The sequence below is a fragment of the Molothrus aeneus genome, chromosome 3 (assembly GCF_037042795.1).
Source record: "Molothrus aeneus isolate 106 chromosome 3, BPBGC_Maene_1.0, whole genome shotgun sequence".
NCBI classification, from domain to species: Eukaryota; Metazoa; Chordata; class Aves; order Passeriformes; family Icteridae; genus Molothrus; species Molothrus aeneus.
In genome coordinates, this window is record NC_089648.1 from 98366505 (window position 1) to 98380364 (window position 13860).

General features: G+C 37.3%; 1 protein-coding gene across 3 annotated transcripts in view; it reads left to right on the top strand.

Moving 5' to 3' along the window:
- The window catches only part of LGSN (lengsin, lens protein with glutamine synthetase domain), a 61861-nt gene that overhangs the window by 36720 nt on the left and 11281 nt on the right, over positions 1-13860 (top strand). The window contains exons 1-3 of one of the 3 annotated variants that reach the window (XM_066545916.1): positions 2612-2641; positions 8414-8473; positions 9551-10547. In XM_066545916.1, coding sequence (XP_066402013.1) covers positions 2612-2641; positions 8414-8473; positions 9551-10547 — 1087 coding nt within the window. Of the gene's footprint in view, positions 1-2528; positions 2642-8413; positions 8474-9550; positions 10548-13860 lie in introns of those variants that run through there. The other 2 variants (XM_066545918.1, XM_066545915.1) reach the window with 2 other exon arrangements.

Below are 13860 nucleotides of genomic sequence, written 5' to 3' on the forward strand. Positions count from 1 at the left end.
TCGCCCTTTCTTATTGTGGCCAATACTAAACTGGGTTTTCAGGAATTTGGAATTCACTACTTATAATGTCTCTTATGCACAATTCAATGATAAATGTAAAATAAACATGATTCCATTAACTTTATTTTCCCTTTTCTCTATTGTCAGAATACTTCTCCCTCAGAGGACGCCTTCCTCTGTAGGTTTTTTTTGGGGGGTTTCTTTGTTTTGGAAAGACTGCAGAGGTTTGTTTTAGGAAGAAAACTCCCATGTCCATTTGAAAGCAGGTTTTTACAAAAGCTTAGTTACAGAAACTGCCTTTCTGAATGTATTTATAAAAGCCATTTTTAAATAATCCCCCAGATTTTTTCTCATGAGATACAGTGATTTGTCTTGATTTATCTTATTTCCCAAAGGTGGGAAGATGGTGAGTGTAACTGACCAAACAATGCTCTTTGTAGTAATCTGTGTGTTGTGGTAGATCTGAAATAAGCTTCCATGAGTTTCTGGATCTGATTCTCAGATTCTCCAATCAGCACAGTTTTTCTGAAACCAGCAGCATCTTGCAGGCAGATCTTGGCAGAGAACCCCCTCCGTCTCCTCTTTCATTCTATCCACAAAGCAAAACAAAACAACTCTTTTTTTAAGAGGACTTAATAAATACTTGAGATGGAAATAGTTGATTCTTTCAACACGAATGAAAGGATTGTTTCTTTCTAATGATGTTCAGAAGATTGGTGCCTCAACTACACTGATTAAAGCAGAGGTTTCTCTTTCTTGTCTTTAGGATCTGTTTAGCAGAACAGAGTAGAACAGGATGTGAAGTGTGCCAGAGATGTTTTGTACTTGCAAGAATGTAATGAAGTTAATTAAAAATATGTATAAATTAATCACATGTACAATCACATAATAATTTATTCTGGATAACATCTGTGGTAGTTATCAGGCTTGATCAGCCACTTAAATCAGAACTTACCTCAGTTTATTCAAGGCGTTTACACTCAAATTCTGAATACCTCCAAGGATGGATATTCCACAGCCTATCTGGGCAACCTGTGCAAGTGTTTGACCACTGTTGTTGCGAAGAATATTTTTATTGCTCTGAAAAATGAGATTTTTAACCTGAAGTGTGTCTTTTTTAAATTAAGAACTGATGTCGTTCCTGCTTACATTCAAAATGGTAAAAATGGGAAGCCAGAAGAATTGTTTCTGTCTGGCCTCTGCCTCTCAGACAATTTGGTGTGAGTAGTCCTGTTTAGAAGTGTCCTTTTGACATTGCTCATCTTAGCAGGCTCACGAGCAATTCTGCTGTGGCAGCCTGTAGGTCTATGACAGCTGTACATTGCCTAGAAAAGGAACAGTGCAATTGTGCCTACTGTTGTATGATGGCAGTCTGAGGCATTTTTGAAAGAATTATTCTGAAAGCAAAATGCTGACTTCCATGCTATCTGTCTTGTAGGAGCCTGGTCCTATTCAATCGTCTGGGTGTTGATTTTTTTTTAATGTCTGGCTGACAAAATGTCAAGACATAAATAAGCCTATTTCTTGAATAGTAGTGAACTTCCAGTTGTTGCCTGCTCTGGTCTGTGACAAGTGGGGCAGTTCAGAATGGGCAGTTACAGAAATTGAATAGATGGAGTCACATATGTAGGATCTCTGGCCTACAAGAAAAAGAATGATTTTCAGAATCCCAGTTTAGGACTTGGGCATTTATATTTATGCATTGGACTGGTGATGCCCAAGATTTTTGTGAATTATAACTCCTAGTGCATAGTCGTTATTTTGGGTTAAAAACTTTTTTTTTTTTGAGTATTAAAAGAATGCCAAATCTGAGTTTTCACATAATTAAATCTGAACATCATGTTTACTTGAATTTATTGAGTGATTGGTTATTAGGTTGGGCTCCTGTAAGCACAACAATGGCCATCCTTTAATTTTATGTCATCCAAAGGAATTTGAATGAATGAAACGTCAGTTAAAAACAGTCCTTTGAATACATATTAAACCTGAAAAATAAAAAGAAAAAACAGAAAGACAAGTTTAACTATCTAATCTTGAAATATTTTTAGATATCTAATGCAAAAAAGACCCCTCTCCGATTCTAATACAACCAGATGCATCACTATTAATTTACAACATGCAAGCCAGAATAACTGGCTGGTGCTGCATGTTTTCTTACAGTGTTCTGTGCCTTTCAAATCCCTGTTCATGTGCCTCAAAAACATACTGCTGTTGTAATGCCCAGTATAGGTTTTACCTCTAAGGAGCCTAACAATAGCTTCTATTCCAGAACAGAAATGGCTTGTTACGGGACAAAAGCCTTTTGTGAGGGGAAAAGTTGAGCAAACCAGTTTTATGCTCAGTTGTCTTTGTTTCCAGGCAGGCAGCTTAATAATGCATGTTTGTCAGTTTAGTACTTCTGTGCTGTTCCAGAGAGCAGTGCTCTTGGCCATGAGTCATTGGGGTTGCTCTCCATGGTTCATCATCTGCGTGGCCTTCTGGGAAAAGAACTTAACAGCAATTCTGTTTGAACTAACCTTCATTGTGTCTGTGCCTATAAATATGGGATATCTTTCTACCAGACTCTTACTAGGCCATTTCTAATGGTGACCAGAACTAGAATGAAGTGGACATGAACAAAAAAGAAGATCTTAGTCAGCAGGTAAGAGATTGATCATAAATGATTTCCAAGCAGATATACTGATATAAAATACTTCTTGCATCTACTTCAAGGTTTCAAGTGAGTGTGTTGCTCCTTGTGAATTATGTGCAAGGCTCTTCATGCATGTATGTTGAGCATGGTCTGATTCTGAAGGAAATGGAGGTCAAAGACAGGCTTCTTGTTTAAACTGAAAACACTCCATTTGCTTTAGGAAGCAAGTCCAAGAGATTTTGACTTCCTATTCATTTCATTTATAGCTTTATCAAAAGTAACAGAAATAGATGTCTGAAATCTGATCCTATTAATATTATTGGAGAAACATATTGGCTTTGACTTCATTAACCTAAATGAAAGCACTACAATCTGTGGATCGAGATCTGACCTGGGTAAGAAAGTGACACTCTTGAGTCAGGCTACTGACCCAAATGGAAATGCTTAGTTTCTATATAATTGCATTTTAAAGCAGATTCTAGTCCTGAATTCATACTTCTGTGGTCCCAAACCACTGTGAAGGAAAGATCATTATTCATTTTGAGCTTATTCATTTTGAGACTCTGCCTTATTTAGAGATTTTTTTAACACAATGCAGGTAACATAGTCAAGGGAAAGTAATTACAAATAATCTTGTTACAAGGACAACTCTGTTGCTTTTAAGCAGCAAGATAATCAACGACCTTGAGAATCTTTTCTGATAATTGTGTATGTAGTATGAAGGCTTTGAATGGGTGTAACAGACAATGGCAGATGTTAGATGTGAAAATAAGTAGCACAATATTGTTAGTTAACTTCACTCCATTAATTTTCACATGAAGGATATTAATAATCTTGAGAATATTTAAAAGTTTCAAAGAAGGAAGGAGATTCCTTCTGCTTCTCACATTGCCACACATCTCCCTTGACCTATGGCAAGTTTGTGCTTCAGCTTCTCAAACTGCATAATAATGAGATGTACCTAACATTTATGCCACTTTCACATCCTTCACAACAAGGTTTTTGTAGCTGTAAATCACTCTCAAAGAGCCACTTTATCAAACAAGGTCACTGAGGGAGAAATTAGTCACAGCAATATCTTGACAAAGTATGTGATCCTCATGTTTGTGGCTTACAAACAATCAGTGTTTGTTTATCGTCGCACACACGCCTTGTTTTAGCACTGCACCCAAGAGCCAAACCCCCTCTCTGTGCTTGGAGATACTCCCTGGAAATATCTGTGTTGTCCTCAGTACAACTCCGTGCCCAGATTCTGTCCTGGTTCAAATCTTTGTAGCTCCAGTGACTCCAGGGAAGCTTCATTAATTCTCAGCAGTAGATAATTTGTTCTTGCGTCCTCTGCTCCTTTGCTGCCTGGTTGTTGGGGAAGCAGCAGGGCAATGCTTTCCTCCTGCCAGGGAAAGGGGCAGGGAAATCACTTGGACACAGAACTACTTGCTTTATGGGTACTGTTGAGTGCAAAACCTCCTGCTGACTTGGCTTCAAGTATTTGAAATTCATTACTACACAAAAAGATTAAATAAACTTGATGTACCAAACTGGGAGAACTGTAAAGGGTAACCTCACGACAGCCAGAGTGGGACAGAAAAAGTTCCTCAGCATTTGGAATATGACAGTATTTGAAAACACTAAAAAACTGGCTTTTGACTTAGAACCAGAAAAAATTTCAAACAATGAGAATAATGTCCCATGTCAGCATGACCTGAACAACATTTTTACATTTTTTTAGACTGGAAACATTTAATTTCAGTTTTTCAGCAGTGTTTTATGTGATAAAAAAAATATAACCTAAGTGAAGAAATTAACTTTTCATATATAAGAAAATTCATCCAACCAAACCTTATATATTTTTTACTTTTGTTTTAGTTTCCCAAGTTCTTCTACTTCTTAGGCTTACCAGATTTTGACATTTAGATGTTATTTGCAAAAATAATCTTTCATTCTTGAAAAATCTATAGCACTGAGTCAAAAAGATCATCACAAGTTGACATCTTAACAATCAGTTAACGATATGAAATAAAAAATGAGAAATGTGACTTAGTTCCTATTGTCTTTTGTTGAATGCTTGCATCACTTTTTTAGGTAGTCAGTAGCAGGAACATTGGGTTATTTTATTGATTAGGTATACTAAAGCTCCTGCTAGAGTTGCACCTTGCCTCTTACATCTTTTCCTTTGATAGAAATCCTTCTGTAGCTCTTCATCTAGAGTTACTCAGAGCTCCTTTTAAACTAACTTTGTTTCTCTCTTTTTTCCCCTCCTTTCAAATGCTTTATGGAGAGTTTATCTTTTTCATTTCCATGTCTCTTTTTGTCAATATGTTTTTGAGAGAGGTTTATAAAATACAATAGTGCTTGCAGTCTTGCCTGAAGTCATGACACTGATGCCTACACAAACAAAAAGTAGGAGAAAAATGGAAGGCTCCCTCTGCAGCATCTGAATTTGCCACATAGAACACTACAGGTATATTTTCAGTCACCTATAATAACATTTTAAGGCAAAAGTTCAAGAATTGCCCTGGATTTTCACCTGTTTCATGCACCACAAAACTCAGTATTTGTTATTTCTCCCAAAGGCAACACTTTACATTTCCAATGCTCTCAGCTCGGCAGGTTTACAGTTGAACTGCCTTTTGGCAGTGCTGTATTTCATGATGCAGTTAATGCTTCACTTCAGGACTGTACAAAGCCCTGAATGAACACAAACTGATTAAGAAAAATTGTTTTAGATTTATATTTTCTGTGTTACCACAAGATATAGAATGTCCCTCAGATGTAGAATCCTGGTCACATGCCAGAAGCGTCATTTAATCTGGTTAAGTAGAGCGAGCAATTTCATCTGCTGAAATAGTTGTCTGCTGTTACTGTCCTCTGTTCTCTTCTCTTCCTGCCTGCATGGTGCCTTAACATGCAGCTGCAAAGCTTAAGTGTAGTCCTTATCTGTTGATAGTCAGAGACATCCAGACTCTTGTGTACTCAGAGCAACACAGCTGGCACAAAGTGAAGACGAGTAAAACTGTCATTTCATGAGTTAAAACTGTCTTATTATGAGTTGAGATTATCTATAAAGGGAAATGAAGTGTGATCCAGCCTACTGTTCCTGCCTCTTGTAGGACTTGCACTGGTCCTCCTCTACCTGAAGCCTTACCAGGTGCAAACTCCAGTGCAGAGGGAATCGATGTATCAGCACAAATTTCAGCACTAGCACAAGTAGACCTAACAGAAATCAGAGCTTGGGCAAGTACCAATAAATATCAATGAAAAATAACATCAGATAAAACTTTAGAACCTAAATCTCAGATCTGTCACACAATGTGGCTCACACTGTTTGTATTTTGGAGCTGATTCTTCTGGCAGGAATATTTGAATTGCTGCCCAAGTGTTCACTTGCTAAGACAGAGAAGCAAATTTCAGAACTGCCAAGACCTCTGGCTTACGGTGCAAGCAAATTTTTGAAAATCAGCAAACAAAAATTAATTCATGCTGAAACAAATGTTGGGTAAAAGAACTTTAAAGTAGCTTATTTCCTAGCGCTGTTGATGCAGAGCAACAAAGTGTGGGAGCACTCAGAAAGGAAATTAAAAGTAGTCAGAATATTTGCTATATTAATGCTATGACTGTTTTACTTTCCTCTCAGCACAGTACGACATATGGTCCAATTAAATTAAGTAATGATTTATAGCTAGCTCATTGTATCTCTTTTAAGGCACTATTTCACTTAATCATCCCTGTCTTATGTAGAAAAAAAATCCTTTCAAGAAATAAAAAGTTAAACAGACAATTCATAAGTCCTATTCCTGGGTGGTCTCCTCTCTGTACGCATGTACCAAGCCTTTTCTGATGGTAAACACCACATAAACTACTAAACAAATAAGTCTAAATCTGTGTTCTATCTCACGTATTTGACTGTCTTTAATATGAAGAGATGCTGTAGTAGTACCTTGCAACAAATATAGAAATGTTTATTTCACTGCAGAAAATACTGTGAATGAAATGAAGTGAAATGAAATGAAATGAAATGAAATGAAATGAAATTAAATTAAATTAAAATGAAAAATGACATTTTCTAAATGAAAGTCCATAATGTCTGAGTTTATTTAGAAATTAAGAGTCATTTCCCTGCAAAAATGCGCAATGTGCTGAGAACCTAAAGTAATTAATAGGTTGTTCTCTGTATAATTGTAAGAGATTTCTTTATTTGAAATTAAAAATGATCACTGTTTTTGTTTAAGAGTAATGAGTATAGTATTTCTTTTGGGTCTAAAATCAAACTGCAGTACCATATCCTAGTTCTTCATGGAGAATAAACCTTTGCAAACTGCTATAGACAGATCAGTTATTAGCGGTCTGTTGCAAAACAAAATTTCCATTTACAAAATTACAAGTGATCAGTCCTGCTCATGTCTATTCAGAAGGAATTTGTTTTGGTAAGGATTATAGTGTGGGAATAGTATCTTGTGTTCATGAAATCCTTTAGAATGGCTAGTTATATGAATAAGTACTTTTCTGACATTTTGCTTTTGACATCTATACAATCCTTTTCCTGACTTCAGTAGAGGTGTTATAAAAAAGGATGAGCTCAACTTTCCTTCAGTCATTTTGCCAAATATTTTTAGAGATCTACAATATGGATAACAGGCAAAAATTTTGTCTATTTAAAAATTTTTCAATAGCTATCAGCATACATTATAAAGCAGAAATGCATAAGGTATTATGATTATGTTACTGGTTTTGAGTTACTCAAAGGAAACAAAAGAATTCTGAAAACACCATAAATTGTAAATCAAGATATTTTGATGATGGCAGCCTCTGCCACAGAAGATATTAATGCAAATATTTGTCATAAATTAATGATAATAAAATTTTTTTGAATGACTATAGCTTTCATAGCTGGAACTCTTGTCTACTTTCTCTCAAAAATAATGTTACACGTTTAGAAATTAAATATGATGAATGTTTTATTTTAAGACCTGTGTTTTTCCATTTGGCAGACTCTAGTTCCTCCACCACTACTGTTTCTCCCCCAGCCTCATTCCCTTTTTGTATTACTAAGGAAAGTATTAAAATTATAATTCTGAATTACAATCTGGTTTTGTCCACTTTTCTTTTCAAAAAAGTTTCTTTTTTATTGTGTTTCTATTCCATAATGTACAGAGCTGTAAGAATTAGGTCTATTCTGCATGGGTGAATGTGAAGGGGTATCAGCAAACACCCAGAATATTTTTATGGGATGTTATAGGGTGTGTTATGGGAATAAACCAAAGCCCTTGGATGAAGAAAAGGGTTCATTAAACACGGAGTGCTAAAACTGGGGTAGGAAAGGACTTCTGATGTGAATGCACCAGTGACTGTGTTTCATTGCAAGTAAGCACCACAGGCATGTCCCTGCCAGGATATGTGCATGGGAGTCAGGGGTTTATCCTCCCCACAGAGCTGCTGGCCAGCTGCCTGCCACTCCAACAGCAGGGTCCCAGTGAGCTCCAAAGTAGCTGTACATACAGCCTGTCATGGTAAACTGGGAGAGGTGGGAGAGAGGGAGGAAACATTCCTGTGAGCTCTTCTTTAGGAGAGAAGCCGTGAACCTCTTTTGATTACAAAATGATGGAAAATAGTATGGTGAGAAAATAGTAAAGAAGGGGAGTTCTTAATGAACTTAATGTAGGCCATGCTCCTTCATTCCATATGCACACTGGATGCTTCTGCCTTTCCTTCTATGTGTTTTTGTCTTCCAAAAGAAATCACTTTTGCCTTACCTAGACTGGCATTCACTTTGCTTTTGTGCAGATCCCTTCTTCTGGAAATCCAGAAATTGGAGAGAGTGCAGATTATTCCTTTGTGGAAAAGGTAAAGAATGGTCTCATTCAGAGGATATCCCTGGATTTCCCAGTGTTTTTACAGGTGCTAATTCCAGCCCAATCCAAGCAAGCCAAGTAGTGTTCATATCTCTTAAAGACTTAATTCAGTAGGTATTCATTAGTAATATAATGGTTTGTGATTGGATATGCAGTGATTTTGGTTAAACTAAGTTAGGGAGTCTTTTTTAAGACATTGTGAGATGAAGAATTCAATCACTATTGTGACAATTAATCACTCACAATATTGAAATCTGTGCTATTTTTTTTAATTTGAAAGTGTCTGGTTTTGATTTCCTGTCCCTTTCCCTGTCACCATCAAATTAATCACACTTGAGATAAGATCAGGACACTTAGCAGAGATGGTGACCCGGACACGTGATATATCTGGGGATAATGCAAGCACATCACTTTTTGTAGCTCCTTTTTCCACTTTTTCCACAGGTTTACATCCATTTTAAAATCTGCTCCCACCACTACAATATAAGCTATATCAGTGTCATATATAAAGGTAAACATCGGGTTCTTTCCTATTTAAACATCCAAATATGAGTTTTTCCTTTTGAACACTGTTCTGAAAGTTCAGTTATTTGTCCAAATTATGTCCTGAAATTAATTTAAAAGATGCTTATTTTCAGGTTTCAATCCTCACACTCATAAGAATTGCCAGTGTTCTGGTTTCAGGGCAATAAATTTCCTTTATAAATACAAATACTTTTAATATGACCAGGAATATACTTAATTGTAAGTACTAAAATACATTTTTTCAACTTTGAAGGACATATTTGGTAAATGATGTCACACAACGTAGTATGTCTCCTATTATAATCTACTAAATCTTCCTAAGAGCAGTATTATGAAGGTGTTCTCTCCAATTTTGTTGTAAAACATAAGAAAAAGAATTCTGTGTTATATTTTAAAGGTCAAAAAAAGTGTTCATTTTGAGACTTCCATCATTGAGAAGTAGTGGAAGTACTACAGGGTGAATGCAGCAGGTGGTAGTGCTCCATTGCCATGTTTGTGTCATTCATGCATGTTGTTTGGTTGTATATTTTATTGCTGGTTACAGAACACATCTGAAAGTGACAATGATGAAGTTGATGGCAACAATATATGTGGTTTCAGAAAGAAAAAGGGAATCAAAGGTCCTACAAAGTATGTTCCTCCTCGAGAAAATGAGAAGATGGAGCTCTCCTGCACCTCAAAAATCCCAGATCCTTGTCCACTTAAAGGAACCACTGGTTGCTCAGAGCTGCCATCAGAGCAGTCTCTCCAAAACCCCAGTATCTTTCCTGCAGCACAAAAGGACAGAGGAGGTCATGACAATTCCAACTCTGGCAGCGATGGTAAAGAAGACAGGTGTGGAGAAACACAAGAAACCCAGGAATATGCTGATACTGGGAAAAGAATATTAGGAAAAATGCATGAGGAAACAGATACAGCAGCTCAGATGAAGCTGCCCACAAGTGTGCAGCCTGTGAGGGGTGCAGAGAAAGGTGGCTGCATGGAGGCAGCACAGAGGGAGAAGCACAGTGAGCAGGCAGGGGGTAAGCCAGAAGAACGGGGTGGGATGGAAGAAAACATTGTCAAGTTTCACGTGACAAAGATGGGCTCCCTGGGAAGTGCCACATCCATGCCAGGGAGCCGAACTGCAGAGGCCTTCAAGGGGGCACCTGGCATTTCTAAACGAAGTCTACAAGAGTTGAAAAACCTGCTGAGTGAAGGTCATCTGCCTTCTCATGGGCCCAGTTTCTGTGGCAAGGCAGGCAGCACTTTTGCTCAGAAAAATTTGAAACCCCAGGAGAAAGCAGCTGACAAGCAGGGCCGGCCCTTTGAGACTTTTAGTCCCCATTTTGGAGAGGAAAAGCAAAAGTATCTCAGCTTCCACAAGGAGGGAATGGGGCAGCAGAACAAAACTGTCCTGGTCCTCAGCTCTGCCGGCTCTGATCAGCAGCAACCAGTGGGAAGCAATGTGGATCACCTTATTCTGGGACTTCCAGCAGCTCCTACGCCTGCAGACAGCACAGCTCCTGAGGTGCAGTTTGACTCCTCCCCAGGCCTCGATGGTAAGGATACTTAAACATCACCTGCTCTCCCCTTAAAGAAAATGCTCCTGTAGTTTTGTGGTGTTTTGCTAAGCTGCAAATTTAAGTTGGAGCTAGTGCATGAGATATATGACACCTGTGGTTTCTCTGTGATCAGGATGGATTGGATATTGTGCTCTACATCTATGCTGCTTTTTCTATTTTTTTTTTTTTTTTAAGCAAGGTATTTATAAAGCCCAACTGCCTGCCAAAACTTTCACGCACTAGCGGTCATGTCTTTTTCACTAAAACTAAAATATTTCCTCATTTAAACTGAGTGAAGGCAGCATTTCCCAAAATTCTGCTACATACTGCAAAGCTCTGATGGCATCTGCACTTCCTAAAGTTTATTTTTTTAAAAAACATTTCCAGCAGTAGAAATTGTTCCAATGTAGGAATGGTGTTTTCAATTATTTGTCTTGTGAGAGGACTGGAACGCAAAAACATCTCTTGCAAATTATAGGGGAAGAAAAGCAAATGAGGCAGAGAAAACTTCCACTTATTTTCATGCTGTTCAGTAAGTCCATTTTGGAAGTGTTTGTAGAGACAATTAATTGCTACTAATAGGCTGTGATTTCTTTGTAAAAGCTTCTGGGCTAGATGGATCAACAAACTGAAAACTATTATTAGCTGTGATAATGTAATGGGTTTGAACAGTTTGTTGTTCTGTTTCCAGGAAGCACAAAAACATCAGTTTGTCAGTTGTATGAATATGAGATTAATACCTTTCCATGAGCATCAGTAGAAGATCACATTATCAGCTTTCCAGGACAGATATCTTGCCTTTTGACTTATCTTGCTAATACAAGAAATATGAATCTCTGCATTGATAAAATACTTTATCCATCATTAACTATATAAGAAAATATAATAATAGCAATGAAATATTTATAATAGTATTAATTTATCCTGCTTTTTTCAAGTCTCCTGACAGATGGATAGAAATCCTACTATAGATATTCTGAAAACAGACAATTTGAACATGTCAATTGTTATCAGCTGCAGCAGGATTTCTTGGCAGACATTTTGTATTACCCAGTTTGAACAAGTCTGAAAAAGAAATCCATGAACAGTATTAGTGTTTACTCAAGGCACTGCACGACAAATACAAAGCTGTGAAAAGATACTTCACACTTGAACCACTTTCTATTCATGTCTATTAGAATAGAAAGTTTAGAGGATTATTTCTCAGCCTGTGATTGATGCTGTTCCTTTTTCAGACTACATTGTTTTTCACATTGTTAAAGGCTGGCAAAATCCATTATCAAAATTTTAACAATACTGTGTTCTCATTGTCTGCAAAACCAGCAAGTATATTTAAAAACATAGGACTAATTATTCTTTGTCATAACACCACTTACAAGGTAGAGGGAACTGAAGAGATTAGTTGTAGATTCCACAGGGAAATTTCAACCCGGTTGTAACCACTCAACTTGAAGTAGCTAATCCAAGCTTATTACCTAGTCAGAAAAGAGAGGCATTTTGTCTTCAGAGAGGTACTAGAGGTGGATGAAAAACTGGTCTCTGAAGGTGGGTGTATATTTCCACTCAGTGGGGAAGAAGCCCCGTGATGATTAATTTGAGTCATTTGTCTAACTCTGAGATGCCTAAAGCTGCCTGGGATTAACCCTGCCCTGAGTGACTGGTGGTAGTGATGGCTGCAAGAGACCTACAGGTGAGAAGTAACTTTGAGGGGAGCTGGGAGAAAACTGTTTGGTCTCACCAGAAAAGTATTCAATATCAAAGATTTTTGGAATCTCATGAGGTTTGGATTCCATTTGGCTTTGATTAAACAAGTGGTAGGCCTCACAGTGCATTTCAACTAGTTAATGGAATGCACAGAAATAGTTTCTACTTAATAAGAACTGTATGTGTTCAAAATTTAATTTTCATTGAACACATTCAGTAACTTAACTGAAGAAAAGAAAGTTCTAGATAAATTTCTGCACTGTTTAATGAGCCTTTGCATAAACGTAGCCTTTGCGTATTTCATTGTTGCCTGTGGTAATTTATTGATTGATAAGATCAAATCCTAAATATTTTCATTTTTTTGGACTAAAACATTATGTTAATATTTCAGTTACCAAAGTGCCCGAATTATTGGATCTAAAGATATCTTGACTCTGAGTAGATCTGAAATACAATCTCCAATCATTTGCAAGTTTTCAAATATTTGAACTCACTCAAATCAGAAGACTTCATCCCAAATGTTTGGAAAAATTACAAGAAGTTATATTTCAGATCTACTCACTGTTGAGATATGGCCAAAACAGGAATATACTTTATTGTTATAAAAGTACAGAATTAAGGGACAATCTCTAGAGATCAGCAGTAGAAAGGTTAAAACACGTAGCTGGGCATCAGTGATTCAGAGTACATCAGAGGATTTATACAAAGGCATGTTAGTTACATGGCTAACATCTCTCTAAAATGATAAATTAATATATTTTTTCCAAAATTCTGATCTGAATTTTTTCCATTTCTTGTCATATCTTTTGTAAAAAAAAGTACTTGAGCATGGGAAGAAATAAAGGGAAAGAAGCAGACATGTAAGATACTTAGGTTAGTAAGAAAAATGTTACTTGAACAATGTCAGAGAAACTGGAGCTGAAGCTAAAGCTAAAACTCAATCTAAAGCTAGAAAGGAAGAAAGAAAGGTAGAAACTAACACATGCAGCTAATTAGGTGAATATACTGCCAGCACTAACCTGAATTTAGGAATTTTATTTGCTGAAGTGTCTATATCTGATAATGACATGAATTTCTGCAAGTTGGTATGTAGTCATCAATTACCAGGTGCTTCTTAAGCTGTTCAATGCCTGCATTCTTGGGAGACAAAGAGGGATGGTTCCAAACAGTGAAGGATGAGAATAATAGTAAAAGATGCAAGTAGTATTAAATAACCATTCATGGTATGTACATGCACACAGGATGAATTCATGCATGTGCTATATGTATAGTGTCTATAGCACATAGGGCAGGTGTGTTCTGACCTCTCTGAACTGAAATCTTACCACGTGCTGCTCTGTATGCTGCTACATTAGAATATTAATTCTACAGCGGCCAGAGAGGAGGCCAGAGGAAATAACTTTATTCAAGCAATATGAAGCACCCAAGGATCATGATATCCCAGACTCTTGGTGTATCATCTCCTCTGACACAGGGGGATGTGGGCTCCCAGAGCCAGGGACTGAGGGTGGCCTCAGCAGCTGCAGGCACTCTGGGCAGAAGGACCAGCTGAGGCTGGTGACATCACACAGGCTGAGGAGAAATTGCTCTTCTGGACCTTACAAAA